The sequence below is a fragment of the Ranitomeya imitator genome, chromosome 3 (assembly GCF_032444005.1).
Source record: "Ranitomeya imitator isolate aRanImi1 chromosome 3, aRanImi1.pri, whole genome shotgun sequence".
Taxonomy (NCBI): Eukaryota; Metazoa; Chordata; class Amphibia; order Anura; family Dendrobatidae; genus Ranitomeya; species Ranitomeya imitator.
The window spans coordinates 782840366-782862420 of record NC_091284.1 but is presented as its reverse complement, the minus strand read 5'-3'; the positions used below and the strand labels follow the sequence as shown (position 1 = coordinate 782862420).

Here is a 22055-nt window from a genome sequence, read left to right as displayed (position 1 = left end):
GGCAGAGTGACCCGACGGAAGCCTCTCCTCAGTGCAAGACAAAGCGCGCATAGAGTTTGCTAAAAAAACACATGAAGGATTCCCAGAGTATGAGAAATAAGATTCTCTGGTCTGATGAGAGGAAGATATACCTTTTCGGTGATAATTCCAAGCAGTATGTGTGGAGAAAACCCGACACTGCTCATCACCTGCCCAATACAATCCCAACAGTGAAACATGGTGGTGGCAGCATCATGCTATGGGGGTGTTTTTCCGCTGCAGGGACAGGATGACTGGTTTTCATTGAAGGAAACATGAATATGGCCAAGTACAGAGATATCCTGGATGAAAACCTCTTCCATTGTGCTCTGGACCTCAGAGTCGGCCGAAGGTTCACCTTCCAACAAGACAATGACCCTAAGCACACAGATAAAACAACAAAGGAGAGGCTTCAGAACAACTCAGTGACCATTCTTGACTGACCCAGCCAGAGCCCTGACCTAAACCCAATTGAGCATCTCTGGAGAGACCTGAAAATGTCTGTCCACCAACGTTCACCATCCAACCTGACGGAACTGGAGAGGAATCTGCAAGGAAGAATGGCCGAGGATCCCCAAATCCAGGTGTGAAAAACTTGTTGCATCATTCCCAAGAAGACTCATGGCTGTACTATCTCAAAAGGTGCTTCTACTCAATACTGAGCAAAGGGTCTGAATACTTATGACCATGTGATATTTCAGGTTATCTTTTTTTAATAAATTTGCAAAAATTTCTACACGTCTATTTATTTTTCTTCAGTCAAGATGGGGTGCAGAGTGCACAATAATGAGAGAAAAAATGAACTTTTTTGAATTTACCAAATGGCTGCAATGAAACAAAGAGTGAAATATTTAAAGGGGTCTGAATACTTTCCGTTACCCACTGTATATACAGTAGATAACACGGGATCCGTGATGTCACAGCTCACCTCCTTCTCAATGACCTTTGTCCTTAGGGGAGCATACTCAGATTACGTGCTCAGAGGGCTTCTATATAGATTTAGGGTCTGGTCAGTCTTCTGATGATCATGTCCATGTGCCCAACAGGGAGTAGAAATGTCTTAACTTAGTACTTGTCATCAGTGCGAAAAATGCACAATTTCTTTTTTCTTAAATCTAGATTGTGATATATAAAAAAAAACAATGAAACGAAAAACACTTTTTTTTTTTAATAAAAAAATACATTCAGCATAGAAACCGGATTATAACAGTAAATAATTGTTGATGACACATTCCCTTTAATAGTCACTCATGTAGCAAAGGATGCCTTGAATATGGCAAAACGGCTCTCTTTTGGGTTCTAGAGAGGAAGATCCCGAGTGGAGGATTCCCCGAGGAACCTCGTGTTCGAATAGGGCACATCGGCTGAGGTGGTCTTCCTGGGACATCCCCTCTAAATTTTGTGGGTTGTGTATTTATTAAAGTTTTTTTGTTCAGGTGGGCACTGAAGTGATGTGGGTGCATGATCCACTCCGTTCACAATCTTCAGGACCGTGGTTCTCAGGATCGGTGGGGGGTCCCAGCGATATGTAAAGATAGGAGATAACTTCCAAACTTGAGAATACCCCTATGGGCAAGAAATGAGAAGCTCTGGAAGGCCCCCAATAACCCTTTGTAACTGGCACCAAAAATTTTACAATAATTTTACTTATTTTTTTCTTACCAGTCTATGGAAATCTTCCAAAGCAAAATGGAAGCTGCCGAAAGAGCGGTAACACCGAATTTCAGGGGAGAACAGGATGACAGACGAGAGAGGTGGAGAAAATCAAAGTATCATGACCAAGACTCCAGAACATATGCCAAACCGGAAGGATCAAGTGATCGTAAACTTGACGCTCGCAGATCTGAGCACTCGTCCTATAGGCCGAGTAGAGCATATCATTCAGATATAACCAATGAAGAGGAAAAAGATTCCAGGAGGAACTTCAGGCCAGAAACTGGTCGTAGAGACTATCTAGCAAGACGCTTGGAGGAAGCTACTGATGGAAAGAGCGCCACTTCCAAGCTTAAGCACCAGTTCTTAAAACCATCTGACAATATGGAGGAGGCCACTGCCAGCCCAACGAGACAGAGAAATTACCCCGACACTTCTAAGATCTTCACCAAAAGCCGCTTCTTAAAACCTGCAGATGGTGAACCTGCTCCTTTATGGAAGAGGGTGGCATCAAACCGATCCAGGGAGGAGAATCAGGGATCTACTGGAGAAGACCAAGATCTCAGTACAAAATGTGAAAAATCTCAAGAGAAAGAGCCTCCGTCTTCTGAAGAAAGCCCGCCAACATCCTCACGGTAAATCCTCAGGACTTCTCTGAATGTGTGTGTCCCATTAGTGGTTGTGGTGAGTCCTGTCGCTCATCTCATGGGCTGCCATTGTCTGTCTCGCATAATTAGCGTACTTTTGATCAGAAGATGATCAGCCTACAACAACCATTGACTGTGGTCATCATCCAGATGCATTTTCTCTCATATTTTTATCACAATACTTTTGATTTCAGCAGATTTCTATTAATATATCGTCATAACTGTTTAAAGGGAATGTCATCACTACTCTTTAAATCATGTTATATGTAAAGTTTTAGGCAGGTGGGGGAAAATGCTGCAAATTAAGAATTCTTTCAAAGATCGGAGTGATAATAGCTTGTTTTTGTCAATTAACAAAATGCTAAATGAATGAGCAAAAGAAAAATCTAACTTAAACCTCCTTTGGTGACCTCCAATGGCTTTCATCACTTCTTCTAGGTACTTGTACTTCCACAGTTTTTGAAGAGACACTCGGCAGGGAGGTTGTTGCTGTTACAGATATCTTGGAGAACTAACCACAGATCTTCGGAGGATGTCACTTGTGCAAATCCTTCTGTCTCTTCATATAATCCCAGACAGACCGGATGATGTGAGATCTGAGCTCTGCGGGGGCCGGATCATCCCTTCCAGGATTCTTTGTTTTTCCTATCCTACACTCACACAAGACCTGTGGTTGCTTCTCCAAGATGTTTGGAACACCCTACGTGTGGTTAGAAATATGTATGATGTTTTTTTTGAAGGTAAAGAGCGGTCACACCAAATATTGATGTGATTTCATTTTCTCTTTTCTCATTCATTTTGTTAGGTTAGAAACTATTAACCGGGGCTGTGGAGTCAGTAAGTCAAACCTCCCACTTCGACACCGAGTCAGACTCCTCAATTTCCCTGACTCTGACTCTCTTACATGGCTCATGTTTAAGTGATAAATTTACTGCAGCAAAATGGTAACATCAGGCTTTGCATCACCATTATGATACAATGATGAAGCTATTTACTTGCCTTAATCCTGTTTTTCTATTCACTTTAGCAGTTCTGAGATGAGTGCAGGGCTGCAGGCATTCCTTCCCAGTGTTTTTTTTGCTTTGATCTGTAGAGGAAGAGCTTCACTACTGAGCATGTACATAAAGTGCAGCACAGATTCATCTCAACTACAACTCCACAGCACTGGTCACTACTGAGCATGTACATAAAGTGCAGCACAGATTCATCTCAACTATGACTCCACAGCACTGGTCAATACTGAGCATGTACATAAAGTGCAGCACAGATTCATCTCAACTACGACTCCACAGCACTGGTCACTACTGAGCATGTACATAAAGTGCAGCACAGATTCATCTCAACTACGACTCCACAGCACTGGTCACTACTGAGCATGTGCATAAAGTACAGCACAGATTCATCTCAACTAAAAGCCCAGATCCTTAGATCAGGAACAGAACAGACATTTATAGGACATTTCATTACCTCCCCAAATTATGAAATAATGTACAGCACATCCTGCATTGTTTTACTGTACCCAATGTATTATGTGTTTTAGGAATCTAAGTCCATTTTATTCCAACTAAATGGACACCGACTCGATGACTTCGACTCCACAGTACTGCTATTAACACTTCTGTTTTTGAAAACATTCTTACATTGCAGCATATTTTCTGCACCTGCCTAAAACTTTTGCACAGTACTTTTTAAATCTTTTTTTTCTTTTCATTTTTCAAATCACAATCTGTTTGAAAGATTCTAATTTTTTTTTTTTTTTTTTTAATTTTTCACACTGGCCACTAGGGCAAATCTCTACTTCATGTTGTTTAAGGAAATCTTCTTGTACTTTAGCAGCGACAGACAGACTCAGAACATAACTTTTCTATGAAATCCTCTAAGAATGTGTGCAAAGGTGATCGTGAAGGAAGAGGAGCCATGAACGTCAACTGTTGTGAATGTTGGATTCTGTGGAATTAGCTGTGTATTACCTGTTATTGCATTTCTGCCTGTGATGATAATGACACTGCTGAAAAGTATTCTGTAAAAGGAAATGTCGGTTTAAAAAAGCCCCAGTTGCCATTGCAGCGTTTCAGGTGTGTAGTTCCCCTCAATATTCCTCCTTGTGGCTGCTGGCTCTCTGCTGAAGTGAATCAGTTTGTGGTCCGACCCCTTGGGCCATTGTATGTTTCCAGAAAAGCTTTGTAATGATTGTCCTGAGTGTGGGACCCCTTATTTCCCAGGCCACCGTCCTGCAGTCCGCTCACGTAGCCAGTTATTAATGTGTTTTCCGCGCCTCTTAACACGACTCGTTATATTTATTTCTTATCTCGCCTTTTTATATTATCCAGCCCCGGTTTTCCTACCGTTGTTTGGAATAATTTAGGTACAAAGCGCCTCCATTAATCCGCGCTTTCTAGCGTGCGGCAGAGGTCAGGGAGTTCTCTTTTAAGACCTGCCATGTTCTGAATAGGTTAAGAAAACAGCATAAAAGAGACGTGGAGCTGAAAGCTTTCCTAATTGATAACCCCCCGGTGTTTGGAAGCCGAAATCACAGAAACCCACAGCGAGAAAATATATATATATTTTTTTTATTCTCCTTATCAAACCTTCCGGCTTCTTTGCTTTCTAGTTTCCTGCAGCTCAGCAGAGAGATCTATTAGGATTTTATCTTTTCTTCTCTGTGCTTGCCCCGGCTCGCACAGCAAGAGCGCCGCTCTGATATTAGCGGCAGAGAGGCCACGTGCAACGGGAAGTCGTCCGCTCAGCGTCCCGGTAATGAGCTGTTTTTGTGTTTGATGTCCACTGTCTGGAAACGCGTGGGACATGATCCATCAACCAGTTTTTTTTTGTTTGTTTTTTTGCAACCTTTAGGCTGTGTTCACACCTTAAGTAGTAATTTCTGCAGCTCTCGGCAGGAAAAACGCAGCTGAAAAACTGATTTGAAAAAAACTGACTGATTTGAGGTAAATGGTGAAAAACGCACAGAGAATTGCCAACGCTGCACTCACAAATAAGCAACGTGTGCATGACACTTCTGGTTTCTCGTTCACTTTGCTGGCATCAGGATTGCTTCCGGTTTATCTAGAAAATCGGCAAGGAAAAAAAACTGCACCAAATCTGCAACGTCTGCACACAGCCTTAGTATTTTTATGCCAATGTTGGCCAACTGCACAAACTTTTTGAAAACTTAGCGACGGGACGTGGCCGAACTCAACCGACAGTCATTAAAATTTCCGACACAAAAGTGTCTGACTCTTGAAAACTTTAATTATATAAATCACAGGATGGATAGACGCGTTAATCTTTTATAGTACAAAAAAGTTTTGATTCTGCACTTAAAAAAAACAAAACAAAAAAAACTTTTTTTTTCACATGCACTTTTTTCAGACTCTCCATAGAGGCCTCTAGAAAAAAAGAACAACATCTTTCAAGTATGGATGTTTTTATTTTAACAGGGCCAAACGTGAATGATAAGGGGTTGTCCCAAATAGTGGACAACCCCTTTAAGTGTTCCTTTACTGTAAAATATTTGGAATTGAGAGTCCTGAGTGGTTGATACCTTTTAATGGCTAACTGAAAAGATGGTAACAAATTGCAAGATTTCGAGACTACACAGGTCTCTTCATCAGGCAAGCAGAGAAGAGACCTGTGTAGTCTGGAAAGCTTGCAATTTGTTACCATCTTTTCAGTTAGCCATTAAAAGGTATCAACCACTCAGGACTCTCAATTCCAAATATTTTTCTATCTACTGGCTAACACGGTACCAAGATATATATCTTTCCTGTACCTTTACTGCAAAGCACCTATGGAGCGGCAGGATAGATAATGATGACGACACAGAATGTTACTAATGTGCCTGCCATTCAAAAAAGATTACCGCACACTCAAGACTGGTAAGATGCAAAAGGTGTATGCCAATTTTATTGAAGAAAACAAAACAAAAAAGAAGTGGTTGCCACATTCATATTAATTTGAAATAGACAACCCGACGTTTCGACCCTCCCGGGTCTTACTCATGGGGTTACTCAAGTCACTTTCCGGGTCTCCCCCCAGGACATCGCAGCAAGGCGCGGGATGCGCCGCTAATCCTCCCAGGGACCCTTTTCAGACCCACTAGGTGTCTAACGGCCCTCACCACCCAGATTCTGTGCTCCCGGGACACTTCTGCCCGGACTGGCTTTATTATAAGGTTGTGCCTTAACAAGGGATCGGTCGTACACCCCCTACCACTGCCACTATTATGCATCTATGTCAAAGGACTTGAGTAACCCCATGAGTAAGACCCGGGAGGGTCGAAACGTCGGCTTTTTGTCTATTTCAAATGAATATGAATGTGGCAACCACTTCTTTTTTTGTTTTGTTTTCTTCAATAAAATTGGCATACACCTTTTGCATCTTACCAGTCTTGAGTGTGCGGTAATCTTTTTTGAATGATTGACTTGACCTCACGGTCAGTTTACCAGCACCTCCTTGTCCCTGACCTGAGTGCACACCATTTTCCTTGTCTACTAATGTGCCTGCAGCATCCTGCGGTATTCCCACTCTGTGACGGGCACTGGCGGCACATGCTCAGCTGACATCTTTACTGCTAGGCTGACGGCTCCACATTGTCCCCATCTATTAATCTGTGGTTCCCAAAGTGACATAGAAAGTTCTATCCCCATAAGAATAGTGATGACCGTCTTATATGGTCCAGCTTCTGGTAGCTTGATGTCATTTGATGTAAAATGTGGTAAATTGACAATCATTTTATTTTGTATGGTCTCTTATCCCAGAAACATCAGAGTGCCGGTGGCTAGACGTCTCTTTAGTCTAATAGCTGCCTACTCCCTGTTAGGTGTAATCCGGGTCTATCGGCAGAGACACCAGGTGGATTATAGGAAGGTGGGAACAGATTTCTGCTCTACAGCAAGTGGTGGTGGGGCTTTGTATTTGTACAGGAAGTGGGGGTGGGGCTTTGTATCTGTACAGGAAGTGGGGGTGGGGCTTTGTATCTGTACAGGAAGTGGGGGTGGGGCTTTGTATCTGTACAGGAAGTGGGGGTGGGGCTTTGTCTCGCTACAGCAAGTGGGGGTGGGGCTTTGTCTCGCTACAGCAAGTGGGGGTGGGGCTTTGTCTCGCTACAGCAAGTGGGGGTGGGGCTTTGTCTCGCTACAGCAAGTGGGGGCGGGGCTTTGCATCTGTACAGAAAGTGGGGGCAGGGCTTTCTCTGCAGGAAGTTGGGACAGGGCTTTGTCTAACTACAAAAAGTGGGAGGGACTTGTATCTGTACTGGAATGAGGACGGGGCTTTGTCACTCTACAGCAGAGGTGTCAAACTGCATTCCTGGAGGGCTGCAAGCAGGTCATGTTTTCAGGATTTCCTTAGTATTGCACAGGTGATGGAATCATTCTGTGCAGGTGATTAAATTATCCTGTGCAACACAAGGAAATCCTGAAAATATGACCTGTTTGCAGCCCTCGAGGAATGCAGTTTGACACCTCTGCTCTACAGGAAGTTAAGGCAAGGCTGTCTCTACAGGTGGGGGCGGGGTTCTGTCTCTACAGGAAGTGGAGGTAGGGCTTTGCAGGAAGTGAAGGCGGGGCTTTGCTTTTCTGCAGGAAGTGAAGGCGGGGCTTTGCTTTTCTGCAGGAAGTGAAGGCGGGGCTTTGCTTTTCTGCAGGAAGTGAAGGCAGGGCTTTGCTTTTCTGCAGGAAGTGGAGGCGGGGCTTTGTCTCTGTCGGGAGTGGAGGCGGGGCTTTGTCTGTCGGGGTGGAGGCGGGGCTTTGTCTGTCGGGGTGGAGGCGGGGCTTTGTGTCTGTCGGGATTGGAGGCGGGGCTTTGTGTCTGTCGGGATTGGAGGCGGGGCTTTGTGTCTGTCGGGAGTGGAGGCGGGGCTTTGCGTCTGTCGGGAGTGGAGGCGGGGCTTTGCGTCTGTCGGGAGTGGAGGCGGGGCTTTGCGTCTGTCGGGAGTGGAGGCGGGGCTTTGCGTCTGTCGGGAGTGGAGGCGGGGCTTTGTCTCTGTCGGGAGTGGAGGCGGGGCATTGTCTCTGTCGGGAGTGGAGGCGGGGCTTTGTCTCTGTCGGGAGTGGAGGCGGGGCTTTGTCTCTGTCGGGAGTGGAGGCGGGGCTTTGTCTCTGTCGGGAGTGGAGGCGGGGCTTTGTCTCTGTCGGGAGTGGAGGCGGGGCTTTGTCTCTGTCGGGAGTGGAGGCGGGGCTTTGTCTCTGTCGGGAGTGGAGGCGGGGCTTTGTCTCTGTCGGGAGTGGAGGCGGGGCTTTGTCTCTGTCGGGAGTGGAGGCGGGGCTTTGTCTCTGTCGGGAGTGGAGGCGGGGCTTTGTCTCTGTCGGGAGTGGAGGCGGGGCTTTGTCTCTGTCGGGAGTGGAGGCGGGGCTTTGTCTCTGTCGGGGAGTGGAGGCGGGGCTTTGTCTCTGTCGGGGAGTGGAGGCGGGGCTTTGTCTCTGTCGGGAGTGGAGGCGGGGCTTTGTCTCTGTCGGGAGTGGAGGCGGGGCTTTGTCTCTGTCGGGAGTGGAGGCGGGGCTTTGTCTCTGTCGGGGAGTGGAGGCGGGGCTTTGTCTCTGTCGGGGAGTGGAGGCGGGGCTTTGTCTCTGTCGGGAGTGGAGGCGGGGCTTTGTCTCTGTCGGGAGTGGAGGCGGGGCTTTGTCTCTGTCGGGGAGTGGAGGCGGGGCTTTGTCTCTGTCGGGGAGTGGAGGCGGGGCTTTGTCTCTGTCGGGAGTGGAGGCGGGGCTTTGTCTCTGTCGGGAGTGGAGGCGGGGCTTTGTCTCTGCAGGAAGTTGAGCTGGGAAATCATTGTATTTTGTATCTAGTCTGTCAAGTTGCATACTGTATAACAGATCAACAGGCTCTCACTTCAGGGCAGAGAAGTCATTGGACAGTGACCTGAGCAATGCATCCTAGGAAGTGGGGAAAAGAAAGTTGCAGCACCTATAGTGCTGGGAGATTGCTGATGAAGAAAAACAGGACGCTCCAATAGAGTGGATGTTAAGTTACAGGACATGAGAATCTGGATTGTTCCTGTGCTCCGAAGGCAGTTTATACTACTTGTGCAGGCTGAGGGCAACGAGACCGTGCTTTTCTACAGGTTTTCTTGGGGAAGAAGTGTAAAGATACGGGTTATGATGCCAAGTGCCGCAGACATTTCCATCCGTACTAGAACTTGTGCCGGTGTGTACGGGTATTTGCCGCTTGCTGTAGGGAACAATTGAAGGCAAGTGTTGGCTGTGATTTTCACCAGTCACCTTGAAGTCTTCTAAGCGGTAGTGTTGAGTTGTGCTGTGTGCGGAGTCGCTGCGCCATTGCCTGAGCTCCGTCTCCCTAACATACAAGCATTGGATAGCCGTGCAACCATCCGCCTCAATGGGTGTCCCACACATTAAACTGTGGTCAGGTATCTGGAAATGTCCATAACTTATAATAAGTGGTGTCCAATATCTGAGACCCCCACCAATCCCGCAAAGGAAGGGGGCACAGCGCTCTTGTGCTTCATCATTTTCATTGATTTTCCCTGATATCCCCTGTGCAGGGATCCGCAGCACATCGCCATTTACATGGATGGGGCCGGCAGCACCATATAGCGGCATCGCTGCTGTGCAGGGAAAAGTGGGGAAACAGCGCTACACCAGCACTGTGCCTCCTTCATTCTCTGGATCTACCCGAACTCTAGGATCCTATCATGTTTTAAGATTGTGGTTGGGGAGACCCTTTAATTATAGTAATTTTGGCCATATTTTTACAGATCTTTGCTTACTGGGGGGATATTCGTGTGTTGAATTTTATATATTGTTTTCTACAGACCCGAAGCAAAACCACAACCTGTCCAAATACTCAGTGAGGAAGAGATGAACAAGCTCGGCGCCAGGATTGTAAAGGCGGAAATAATGGGGAACACGGTAAGCCCATAACTGCGTCTTAAGCGTGCTGCTAACCATAAAACTTGTATCCTATGTTTTAACCAGTGTTCCCCTTTGCAGTCTCTCTCATTTTCAGTTCTCTCGGGGCCTTTTGGGTAAAGGCTTTGATGTCTCCCATACCCTGCACACACAGAGAGCTACATTCCTGCTCTTCAGTGTCTGTCTAGCACATGGCCAGATGCAGCAGCAGATAGGACATTTATACAACAGTTCTGAGCAGTGTAGCTGTGGTTCCAGCTCTGCACTGAGATGATCACTTAATAGAAACTATCAGCATTTGTCTCCCTGACTGTCTCACTCCGTTCCTCCTTCACCCTCCTCCTTTATCCCGTAAACCTCAGCAGGCAGCTGTAATCTGATCCCTCAGTGAGCCGGTCGTTTTTTATTCTCTTGATCAACACAGAATATAGTTGTATTTGAGGAGTTTGGTCGTTTGGCACAACATGTACCAGATACTGGATAAGAAGAGTTCGTTCATGACACTTTTTGCTTTTTGACCTTTTCTTCTTCTTTTTGGAGGAAGTACACTTGATTTTAGTACAGTTCTTCTTCTGGAAAATTGCCCAGTAAGTTGCGGCCATGGGGGGCCAGAGCCGCAGTTATTATTTCCAGCAGCCGTTGTTTGTCCTGAGCCTCTGCACTTTTATTAATGTTATTTCCAGCAGTAATAAAACCTCACCGGGGTGCAATGTGAACTAATAATGTGTGCTACGCTATGCACATAACCGCAGAATTAATCGCTTCATTATATAACAAACTTGGCAGCAATGAGTAGATCTGTTTTTGGATTATTGCAGACTATCAATTAACTGTCCGGAGATTGATTATCTGCCTCGTATATTAATTTAAATGTTGCTTTTTTTTTTATTGCACAGATCTATTATGGCATTCGGAGCATTGTGCAGATATTTTGGTGACAAAGGAAATGTGATCGATTTTTATAAAGCTGTAATAATTTTAACTATAATGTGATCACACCACGGTCACGCCATACTTTTGGGGTACACACACTATATAGTGCTCCATTTTACCGTCGGAGCCATAGCTTGTCCTTTTGTTCTTTTTTTCGGGTGCTCACCTTCCCTTGGTCAAGCAACGGCTTTCCGTCATTGCTCCAGGGTCGGTGTTTGGCTGCAGCAGTGATGCGTGCTGTCGACGCAATGTCACCGATGCAGACAAATCACTGAGCTGTGTGGCTGTGCCAAGGTGGATGGCACCAACCATTGAGCTCAGACATTGACTCTGTACTGTCGAAGTGACATCGCCCCTGTCCACTGCAGCCAAATGTGTGCTGAGGTTGGCGGCTGGAACCAGTGAGCTTGGCGATTTATATAGATGGTCAATGTGTAATAGTATTGTAGTAGTAGTAATGTAGTATTCTGCTACAGATGGATCTGGATAAGTTGGAAACTTGGGCTGAAAGGTGGCAGATGAGGTTTAACAATGATAAATGTAAGGTTATACACATGGGAAGAAGGAATCAATATCACCATTACACACTGAACGGGAAACCACTGGGTAAATCTGACAGGGAGAAGGACTTGGGGATCCTAGTTAATGATAAACTTACCTGGAGCAGCCAGTGCCAGGCAGCAGCTGCGAAGGCAAACAGGATCATGGGGTGCATTAAAAGAGGTCTGGATACACATGATGAGAGCATTATACTGCCTCTGTACAAATCCCTAGTTAGACCGCACATGGAGTACTGTGTCCAGCTTTGGGCACCGGTGCTCAGGAAGGATATAATGGAACTAGAGAGAGTACAAAGGAGGGCAACAAAATTAATAAAGGGGATGGGAGAACTACAATACCCAGATAAATTAGCGAAATTAGGATTATTTAGTCTAGAAAAAAGACGACTGAGGGGCGATCTAATAACCATGTATAAGTATATAAGGGGACAATACAAATATCTCACTGAGGATCTGTTTATACCAAGGAAGGTGACGGGCACAAGGGGGCATTCTTTGCGTCTGGAGGAGAGAAGGTTTTTCCACCAACATAGAAGAGGATTCTTTACTGTTAGGGCAGTGAGAATCTGGAATTGCTTGCCTGAGGAGGTGGTGATGGCGAACTCAGTCGAGGGGTTCAAGAGAGGCCTGGATGTCTTCCTGGAGCAGAACAATATTGTATCATACAATTATTAGGTTCTGTAGAAGGACGTAGATCTGGGGATTTATTATGATGGAATATAGGCTGAACTGGATGGACAAATGTCTTTTTTCGGCCTTACTAACTATGTTACTATGTTACTAATGTGACGTCACCGATGCAGCAAAACCACTGAGCTCTGTGGCTTTGCCGAGGTGTATGGCACCAACCATTGAGCTCAGATGTGGACTCTGTGCTGTCGAAATGACATCGCCCCTGTTTACTACAACCAAATCGATGCTGAGGTTGGCGGCTGGAACCAGTGAGCTCGGCGATTTATATAGATGGTCAATGTGACGTCACCGATCCAGCCAAACCATTGAGCTCTGTGGCTGTGCCAAAGTAGGTGGCGCTAACGTCTGACCTCCGTAATTGGCTGCAGTGTTGATGCGCACTGTCAACATGCTGCAGACAAAACCTTGAAACCGGAGCAGCAGCGAACCGCCATTGCTAGAGCCATGGACGGTGAGTACCTGCTGTTTCTACAGCTTTTGAGGACCACTTTACTGAAGGTGGACAAACCCTTTAGCTTTTTTAACGGTGGAAAATAATTGCGCTTAGTTAGGAATATCTGTGTGGCATATACCGGTAATAACTCCAGTAAGTTCATGTCCCATGGTAGGTAGGTCGCTTCTATCAGAAACTAAAGCTTGTATAGATTATATCAAGTTTTGAGAAGAAATCTGGAGATCCACCATTTTCAGGCCTAAAGCACAGGAGAGGCTGGAGGCTGTGCCTTTTGCAGCAGCTTGCATGTCACAGGCGGTGGACTTACTACAGTGCTCAGCAGGGAAGGACAGAGAATATTAGCTGGAAATAGCCTTATTACTTCGTGTACAAAAAGCAGGAAGAAGCCTGAAGAAGATTCGTGCTCTGCATCAGCAATTTTATATTGTTTAAAAGTGGATTAGCGTCTAACAGGGCTGTGGAGTCAGATTTGTGGAGTCGGAGCCCATTTTGTTGAAGTAGAAGTCGGTGTCATGGAAATAGGAGTCGGAGTCAGAGGTTTGGCTTACTGACTTCTCTGGCAGGGCTGTGGAGTCGGAGTCGGTGTCCTGGAAATTGAGGAGTCGGAGGTTTGGCCTACTGACTCCACAGCCCTGGCGTCTACTATGGCTGACATTACAGCTCCCAGAAGACTGCTACATTTCGGTGATGCACAAATGAAGGTCGCGCCACTGAATAAACTGATTTACAATTTATTAGGAGAGCTGGGTGCCGCCGCTCTCCTAGTTACACTCCATTTTGATAAAATCTTCCAAAAGAATTTTTTAAAACCCATCGGTGATGTTTCTGTGGCAGAAAGTTAGTGCAGGTCCCCTGCTGCTCTACGCTCCAGTCCGTATCTAGGTTGAAGTTACCTGGGGTGTCATGCTTCACTTTTACTTTTATCTATTGTGCCAGTTATTTATTCATGCTCCTACATTTTTTTGAAACAATATTTTATATGCTACTTTATTTTTCCAGAGTCTTAAAAGAGCGAGTGTGAATGTGTTTTTTTAACCATTTCATTGATTTCTATACTCCTTAGCAGTATTGTGTTCTTTGCTTTTTCAGGTAAACTAATTAATTCTAGCTGCAAAAATTCTCTTGCTTATATTGTAAGCATTGACGTTAATGGGCTCGGGCCACCATTACTTATCACACGTCTGTGGAAATTTTACTGTAATAGACGCATCCTCGTAGCTATGTATTTTCCAAACCCTAAATTTACAGAGGATCTTTCACCAGATTTAGCATGTTAAACTGACCACGTCAGGGAATTACAGCTGCAAAGCTGAGTAAATGTACGGTAACTTTACAGTTTGTGATTTCTCCTCTTCGTGGTAGTTATTAGTTTGCAGGATATAATTTATGATAAGCCAAAAAACTACCAGAGATTTTTTCTCTGTGGGCGTGTACTTCTTCTCCTATATGAGGTTGTCCAACCATAAACAGGAAGCAACATACAGGGGAAAGAAGAACACGCCCCCACAATGCCTTTCAGCAGTTTTTTTGATGTGATACATGTAATCATACTCTGCTTTCCTCACTCGTCTCGCTGAAGAATTATGTGTGATAACATAGTGCTGGAGTAGAGCAGAAATACTGTAATTGCGGTTACCAGTACGTCTTCGAGTTTCATCTCACAGCACTCAGTGTGGGGGGAAGGGCATTGCAACAGAGCTGAGCTTTGTCTCATTAAAAATCCTTCTAGCAGCTCTCCTTTCACAGCACTGTCAGCTCTGCTGTCCAGCCACACTGCTGTGAGATGACAGCTGAAGAAGTGTTAGTAATCATGCTCATTGCTGGTCAGCTCTTTTTAATTACACACAGAAGAAATCCTGGTCTAACCTATTGGATGTTGCTGTCTACTTATGATTGGCCAAAATGCTACAAAGAAAAATACACGCCCCCAGAGGAGAGTTTCTGGAAAAAACGCCTTTGGACTTACTAAACTTTACAAACTAATATATCTCCACAATGGAGAGGAGACAGTACATAATAAAAACATTTTACTCCTCTCTGCAGCCACTATTCCATGGTGTGGCCAGTTTAACGTACTCAAACTGGTAGAAGAGCCTCTTTGACATCTTACGATCCAGAAAGAGGATAGAAAAAAAAAAAGTTTAATGGTTGTCTTCTTCCACCTTCGTATCTCGCTGGTAGTGATAGCTGCTCAGAGAAGATGTTTTTGCATTAATTCTATTGCAAGCAGGGGGACAATGAACTTGATGAAATCATTCAGTAATTACCTTTATTTTTTTTGTTGCTCTTTAGAGCCCCTTTTACCTGGATGTTGATGTGATGTTGTCTTACAGGAGCTGGCTGTAAAACTCAAAGCTCAACTGGAAGAAGCTCGTCAGCAAAAGCGAAATCAACTGGAAGAGTACGAGAAAGAAAGGAGAGAAAAATCCCAGGTAACCGTATCAGAAATCCGTATCAGTCTATGTATCTGCATTATATATTGTAGCAATGATGCTGATTTATTGTTGTTATTATTATTATTATTATTCAAGAAAGTCATGTTGCACACTTTACAAATTGTGCGCATGCTCGTACTGTACAAATATTGCGCATGCTCGTACTGTACGAATCTTGCGCATGCTCGCACTGTACAAATCTTGCGCATGCTCGCACTGTACAAATCTTGCGCATGCTCGTACTGTACAAATATTGCGCATGCTCGTACTGTACAAGTCTTGCGCATGCACGTACTGTACAAATATTGCCCATGCATGCTGACGGTTCACTGCCTTGCTGCAGGGTGTAACCTAGATTACAAGTGAGACTAGCGCTATCTAAGCATAGTATTAAATTATATCACGATTGGTAGCAAATGAGGAATCTTGCTCGCCTTATGCGGATGTGCATACAGGCACAACTCTAGGATGACGTATAGTCTATGTTGATCCTTGATGGCCGTCTGCTGCCACCTTGATATAGGAGGTTCCAGTGTTACACTTATATTAGTAGAGGAAATGAAAGAAATTGGCACTTCCACTCTATGCTTCCAGGATACTTCAGTTTATTAAAATACAATGGCAAAACACAACGCGTTTCGGCCAGATCGGTCTTTTCAGGGGCCTCGGTATGCGCACAGTTTCATCGGTGCAGTGCTCATGCTCAAGAAGCTGCGGTAACTGACAAGCTTTCAGTCCGGAACGGTTAACTCGGCAGTCCGTACGCATGCGCAAAATAGTCCAGACTTCAACATGCGAAACCAGACTAACAAGCCAAATTGCTTGAAGATAAAAGGCGACAGGGACTCGAATTCCCGGCTCCTTCTCTTTTTTTTTTTTCCTCCGGTTTGCCCATACAGGTGCTAATTTTTGGTCATCTATTTAAAGATGGAAGTAGACTGGCTTTTTTTGTGGTGCGTTACCAGCTCATTGCAGTAAATTCCCAACCTGAACAGGTATCATAACTATCTCCTGCATTCTAAAACAGTTGTTGCTACTCTGTCACTTCATCAGACCCTCACTGTAAAAGCAATGGTTCTGGGAGTGTTTTTCCCATAACGCGGCCCACTAGGTGGCACTACAGATACATGTATCATGTATCATGCTGATTTGGCCACTTTCCTTGTAATCATTACTCTTAATCTTTTCAGTACTGGAAAACTTTTTAATTTGCTCCTTGGTTTTGGAGCGCAGTCATTAGGAATCCTGTTTGTGGATCCAGCCAGGCGAATCCTCCCAGACAGATTACTATTGATTTTTGGCATTATCTTGTTAAATAGGATGAATAATGTGTGTAATCTCAGCCGGGCTTTAACAGTAGCTGTGCGGTGCCGGTGGCCGTGTCTTGGCTCTCATTATTCTGCATTATACTTATTAGTAAGTCACAGACCTTTCTACTTTCTCCTCCAGACTTAATGGGTTCAGTGCATTTCTTTTTTTAATTGTGGCCATAAATATTAAATCCACTCACTTTCTCCTATTTTGGAGTAAAAAAAACCTCTCCCTTGTGGGAGCTCATGGCCGTAATGTTGCCATATCCTATTATAAGAATTTGCATGTCAACTTTCTGGAGTTTCTGTGATCAGTTTTTATGTTAAAGTTCGACATACCAATAACTGTAAGAACCAGAGGTTGCATATTTTGTAGTTGCAAATGGAACCTGAGTTGGCCAAAAAAAAGTCTTTCTGACCCATGTTAGAAAAGCAATAATAAAAGTGACCCATAATAGATAGAGGCCGTCCACTATGACTTTTCCTTATAATAGGTCATCAGTGTCTGATCGGTGGAGGTGCAGCCCCGCCGATCGGCTGGTCTAGGGTCCAGCGGCGGACGGAACTGGTCAGATACGGAGCTGCGCCATCTACTGATAGTGGCCGCGGCCGGGTACTGCACACCCGCCCCCAACTGATTTGAATAGGAGGCGGATGTGCAATACCTGGCCGTGGCCGCGATCAGTGGATGGAGCAGCTTCTTAACTGTCCAGTCCCGGTTGCACCTCCACCGATCAGGCACTGATGGCCTATCTAAAGGATAGGTCATCAATGATAAAGTAATGGACATCCTCTTTAACCCCTTAGCGACCGCCGATACGCCTTTTAACGGCGGCCGCTAAGGGTACTTAAACCACAGCGCCGTTAATTAACGGCGCTGTGGAAAAAGTAAATAGTCGGATTTTCTCCGGGGTCTCGGCTGCCGGGGGTAGCCGAGACCCCAGAGAACATGATTCGGGGTTTTTTTTTTACCGACCCCGCTTTTGCGATCGCTGGTAATTAACCGTTTACCGGCGATCGCAAAAAAAAACAAACAAAAAACGCGATCTCTTTTTAATTTCTCTGTCCTCCGATGTGATCGCACATCAGAGCACAGAGAAAAGGGGTCCCCGATCGCCCCCCGATACTCACCTATCTCCCCCGGTGCTCCTCGTGGCTCCCGGTGGGCGCCGCCATCTTCAAAATAGCGGGCGCAGTGCGCCCGCCGGCCGGCCCCGGGAGAATCTTTGGGGTCTCGGCTACCTGGGGTAGCCGAGACCCCAAAGAGCATGATCGGGGTCGGTTTTACCGACCCCTGTTTTGCGATCGCCGGTAATTAACTGTTTACCGGCGACCACAAAAAAAAAAAAAAAAAAAAAGCAAAGTGTAATTCTCTGTCCTCTGATGTGATCGCACATCAGAGGACAGAGAAATAGGGGGATTCGGGGACCCTATCATACTCACCGGTGTCCCTGGGTCCTCCTGCTGCTCCTCCTGGCCGCCGGCGTCTTCTGGGGAAAAGAAAATGGCGGGCGCAGGAGAAGAGCAGTTGGGGCTAAAATTAGGGCTAGGGTTAGGGCTAGGTTTAGGGTTAGGGCTAGGATTAGGGTTAGGGCTAGGGTTAGGGCTAAATTTAGGGTTAGGGTTGGGGCTAAATTTAGGGTTAGGGTTGGGGCTAAATTTAGGGTTAGGGTTGGCGCTAAATTTAGGGTTAGGCTTCTTTCACACTTGCGTCGGTACGTGGCCGTCGCAATGCATCGGCCCGACATACCGACGCACGTTGTGAAAATTGTGCACAACGTGGGCAGCGGATGTAGTTTTTCAACGCATCCACTGCCCAATCTATGTCCTGGGGAGGAGGGGGCGGAGTTACGGCCACGCATGCACGGTCAGAAATTGCGGATGCAACGTACAAAAAAACGTTACGTTGAACTTTTTTTGTGCTGACGGTCCGCCAAAACACTGATCCAGTGCACGACGGAAGCGACGTGTGGCCATCCGTCACGATCCGTCGGCAATACAAGTCTATGGGCAAAAAACGCATCCTGCGGGCACATTTGCAGGATCCGTTTCTTGTCCAAAACGACGGATTGCGACGGATGCCAAATGACGCAAGTGTGAAAGTAGCCTTAGGGTTGGGGCTAAAGTTAGGGCTAGGGTTGGGGCTAAAGTTAGGGTTAGAGTTGTGATTAGGGGTATATTGGGATTAGGGTTAGGTTTGAGGTTAGGGTTGAGATTAGGATTAGGGGTGTGTTGGATTTAGGGTTTTGATTAGGGTTATGGTTAGGGTTGACATTAGGGTTGTTTTGGGGTAAGGGTTGTGATTATCGTTAGGGTTAGTGATTAGGATTGTGGATCGGGTTGGGATTAGGGTAAGGGGTGTGTTGGGGTTAGGGTTGGAGCTAGAATTGGGGGGTTTCCACTGTTTAGGTACATCAGGGGGTCTCCAAACACGACAGCCAATTTTGCGCTCAAAAAGTCAAATGGTGCTCCCTCCCTTCTGAGCTCTGCCGTGCGCCCAAACAGTGGGTTACCCCCACATATGGTGCATCAGCGTACTCGGGATAAATTGGACAACAACTTCTGGGGTCCAATTTCTCCTGTTACCCTTGTGAAAATAAAAACTTGGGGGCTACAATATCTTTTTTGTGGAGAAAAAAATATTTTTTATTTTCACGACTGCATTCTAAACTTCTGTGAAGCACTTGGGCATTCAAAGTTCTCACCACACATCTAGATAAGTTCCTTGGGGGGGTCTAGTTTCCAAAATGGGGTCACTTGTGGAGGGTTTCTACTGGTTAGGTACATCAGGGGGTCTGCAAACGCAACATAACGCCCGCAGACCATTCTATCAAAGTCTGCATTCCAAGACGGCGCTCCTTCCTTCCGAGCTCTGCCGTGCGCCCAAACAGTGGTTTACCCTCACATATGGGGTACCAGCATATTCAGGACAAATTGGACAACAACTTTAGTGGTCCAATTTCTCCTGTTACCCTTGTGAAAATAAAAACTTGGGGGCTAAAAAATCTTTTTTGTGGAGAAAAAAATATTTTTTATTTTTACAACTCTGCATTCTAAACTTCTGTGAAGCACATAGGGGTTCAAAGTGCTCACCACACATCTAGATAAGTTCCTTAAGGGGTCTAGTTTCCAAAATGGTGTCACTTGTGGCGGGTTTCCACTGTTTAGGCACATCAGGGGCTCTCTAAACGTGACATGGCGTCCGATCTCAATTCCAGCCAATTCTGCATTGAATAAGTCAAACGGCACTCCTTCACTTCTAAGTTCTGCGGTGCGCCCAAACAGTGGTTTACCCCCACATATGGGGTATTGGCGTATGCAGGAGAAATTGCATAACCAAATTTATGGCTACATTTCTGTTTTTACACATGTGAAAATAAAAAAAATGGTTCTGAATTAAGATGTTTGCAAAAAAAAGTTAAATGTTCATTTTTTCCTTCCACATTGTTTCAGTTCCTGTGAAGCACGTAAAGGGTTAATAAACTTCTTGAATGTGGTTTTGAGAACCTTGAGGGGTGTAGTTTTTAGAATGGTGTCACACTTCGTTATTTTCTATCATATAGACCCCTCAAAATGACTTCAAATGTGATGTGGTCCCTAAAAAAAAAATGGTGTTGTAAAAATGAGAAATTGCTGGTCAACTTTTAACCCTTATAACTCCCTAACAAAAAAAAATTTTGTTTCCAAAATTGTGCTGATGTAAAGTAGACATGTGGGAAATGTTATTTATTAACTATTTTTCGTGACATATCTCTCTGATTTAAGGGCATAAAAATACAAAGTTTGAAAATTGCAAAATGTAAAAAAATTTCGCCATATTTCAGTTTTTTTCATAAATAATCGCAAGTAATATCGAAGAAATGTTACCACTAACATGAAGTACAATATGTCACGAAAAAACAGTCTCCGAATCAGCGGGATCCGTTAAAGCGTTCCAGAGTTATAACCTCATAAAGTGACAGTGGTCAGAATTGTAAAAATTGGCCCGGTCATTAAGTACCAAATTGGCTCTGTCACTAAGGGGTTAAGTGTACTGTTACAGATGCCGTCATTTTATGATTGGCATGGGCACTTGCCAGTTACTGCGCTCATTTGTAGCCATTTTTGTCACATCCGGACCATGTAATGTGCGTGTGGTTGACCCTACACTTCCTGATGGCATATGTCAAAGTCAAAAATTAGGTTTTCACCATTCTGAAACCTTTTTTAGCATATTGGATGCCATTATTGAAAGCAGAACCCTTCATCCAGCCATTGCCTTTCAGTAGTGTCCTCTCCAGCCCGCGAAGGACGCCTCAAAAGAACCTTGGTGAAAGTTAATTTCACCGGCACCGTCAAACGTGTCTGGGTCCCAACTATATGCCGAAGGCATATATCAAGGGAAAGAAAAATTGGGTTTCAGCATGCTGAACCCTTTGTTTTCAGGGAGAGAACTATGAACGCTCAGCTGTGGTGAGCATGCATGTGCATGGAAGGGTCTAAAGGTATTGCAGGTGACCCAACAAGCGTGCGTGGAAAATTTGGAGGAAGGAATAACCCTGTATGGTACATGGCCATCTTTAGGAGGCACAGGCACATCATCCCCACACCTTCTTTGAGTTTTGGCTTTTACTTGGAAGTGGAAGTGCGGCCACATTACGCCACATGAAACGACGTACTCTGAATGATGCAGCAGTTTTTGCCAGGTATTGAGCCATCTTTTACACTTCCGATGCACTGGATCGGCGCCGCCACTTGAGATTGACAGATAAAATACATTCTCTGGAGGAGTTAGAAGTAGTAACTTCACCTCACGTTCCCCTCTCCGGATCGCGAAGCCTCTCCTGCCATATGAATGAGTCACAGTTATTTTTTTCTTTTACTTTTTGTAAATTAGATTCTGCAATAATTACCTTGAGGCTTCATCCTGCTAAAAAATTAATGAATCAATTAAACTTGTCTTTCATCAGTAATTTCATTATTTATTAGCATTTAAAGCATTGTTCTCTCCGGCTCATTACTTGCAGAAAGTTTTAGGAAGAAGGGTACTGCTCCAGTTAAAGGAGCACAAACACCAAAAATTTCTATAAAATCAAAGTTGCATTTTTTGTTTTCAGCCTGTAAGAATTTTTGCATCCTCCGTGAACATCTAAGGTCTTTGGTCTACAAGTATCGACTAAGGATTGGTTGATGGAAGATGCTTGGATACAGTGGTGGGACAAGCATGTAGAAACCGAGTCGTTTCCTAAACTCCTCATGGCTTAAAAGGACATACATACCGTATTTTATAGATCATGGATATAGGACAAGTGGATTTTGATTTGAGACTGAACATGATTGAAGGGGTTCTCCCCTTTTTAAAAGTTTTGTTAAGGGTGCGGTTAAGGGAAAAAAAAAACCCTATACACCTCTTCCCGACCAGTGATACTCCATTGCATTTGCAGTTTTGTCTCCGACTGTTCTTGGGGCATCAGCATCTGTCATGAGACCAATGCAGCCAATGAG

At 44.9% G+C, this 22055-nt stretch overlaps 1 protein-coding gene across 1 annotated transcript in view; it reads left to right on the top strand.

Moving 5' to 3' along the window:
* Window positions 1-22055, top strand: part of CWF19L2 (CWF19 like cell cycle control factor 2) — a 198483-nt gene that overhangs the window by 53507 nt on the left and 122921 nt on the right. Inside the window, exons 8-10 of the mRNA XM_069759126.1 lie at window positions 1684-2306; window positions 10090-10186; window positions 15160-15258. Coding sequence (XP_069615227.1) covers window positions 1684-2306; window positions 10090-10186; window positions 15160-15258 — 819 coding nt within the window. The remainder of the gene's footprint in view (window positions 1-1683; window positions 2307-10089; window positions 10187-15159; window positions 15259-22055) is intronic.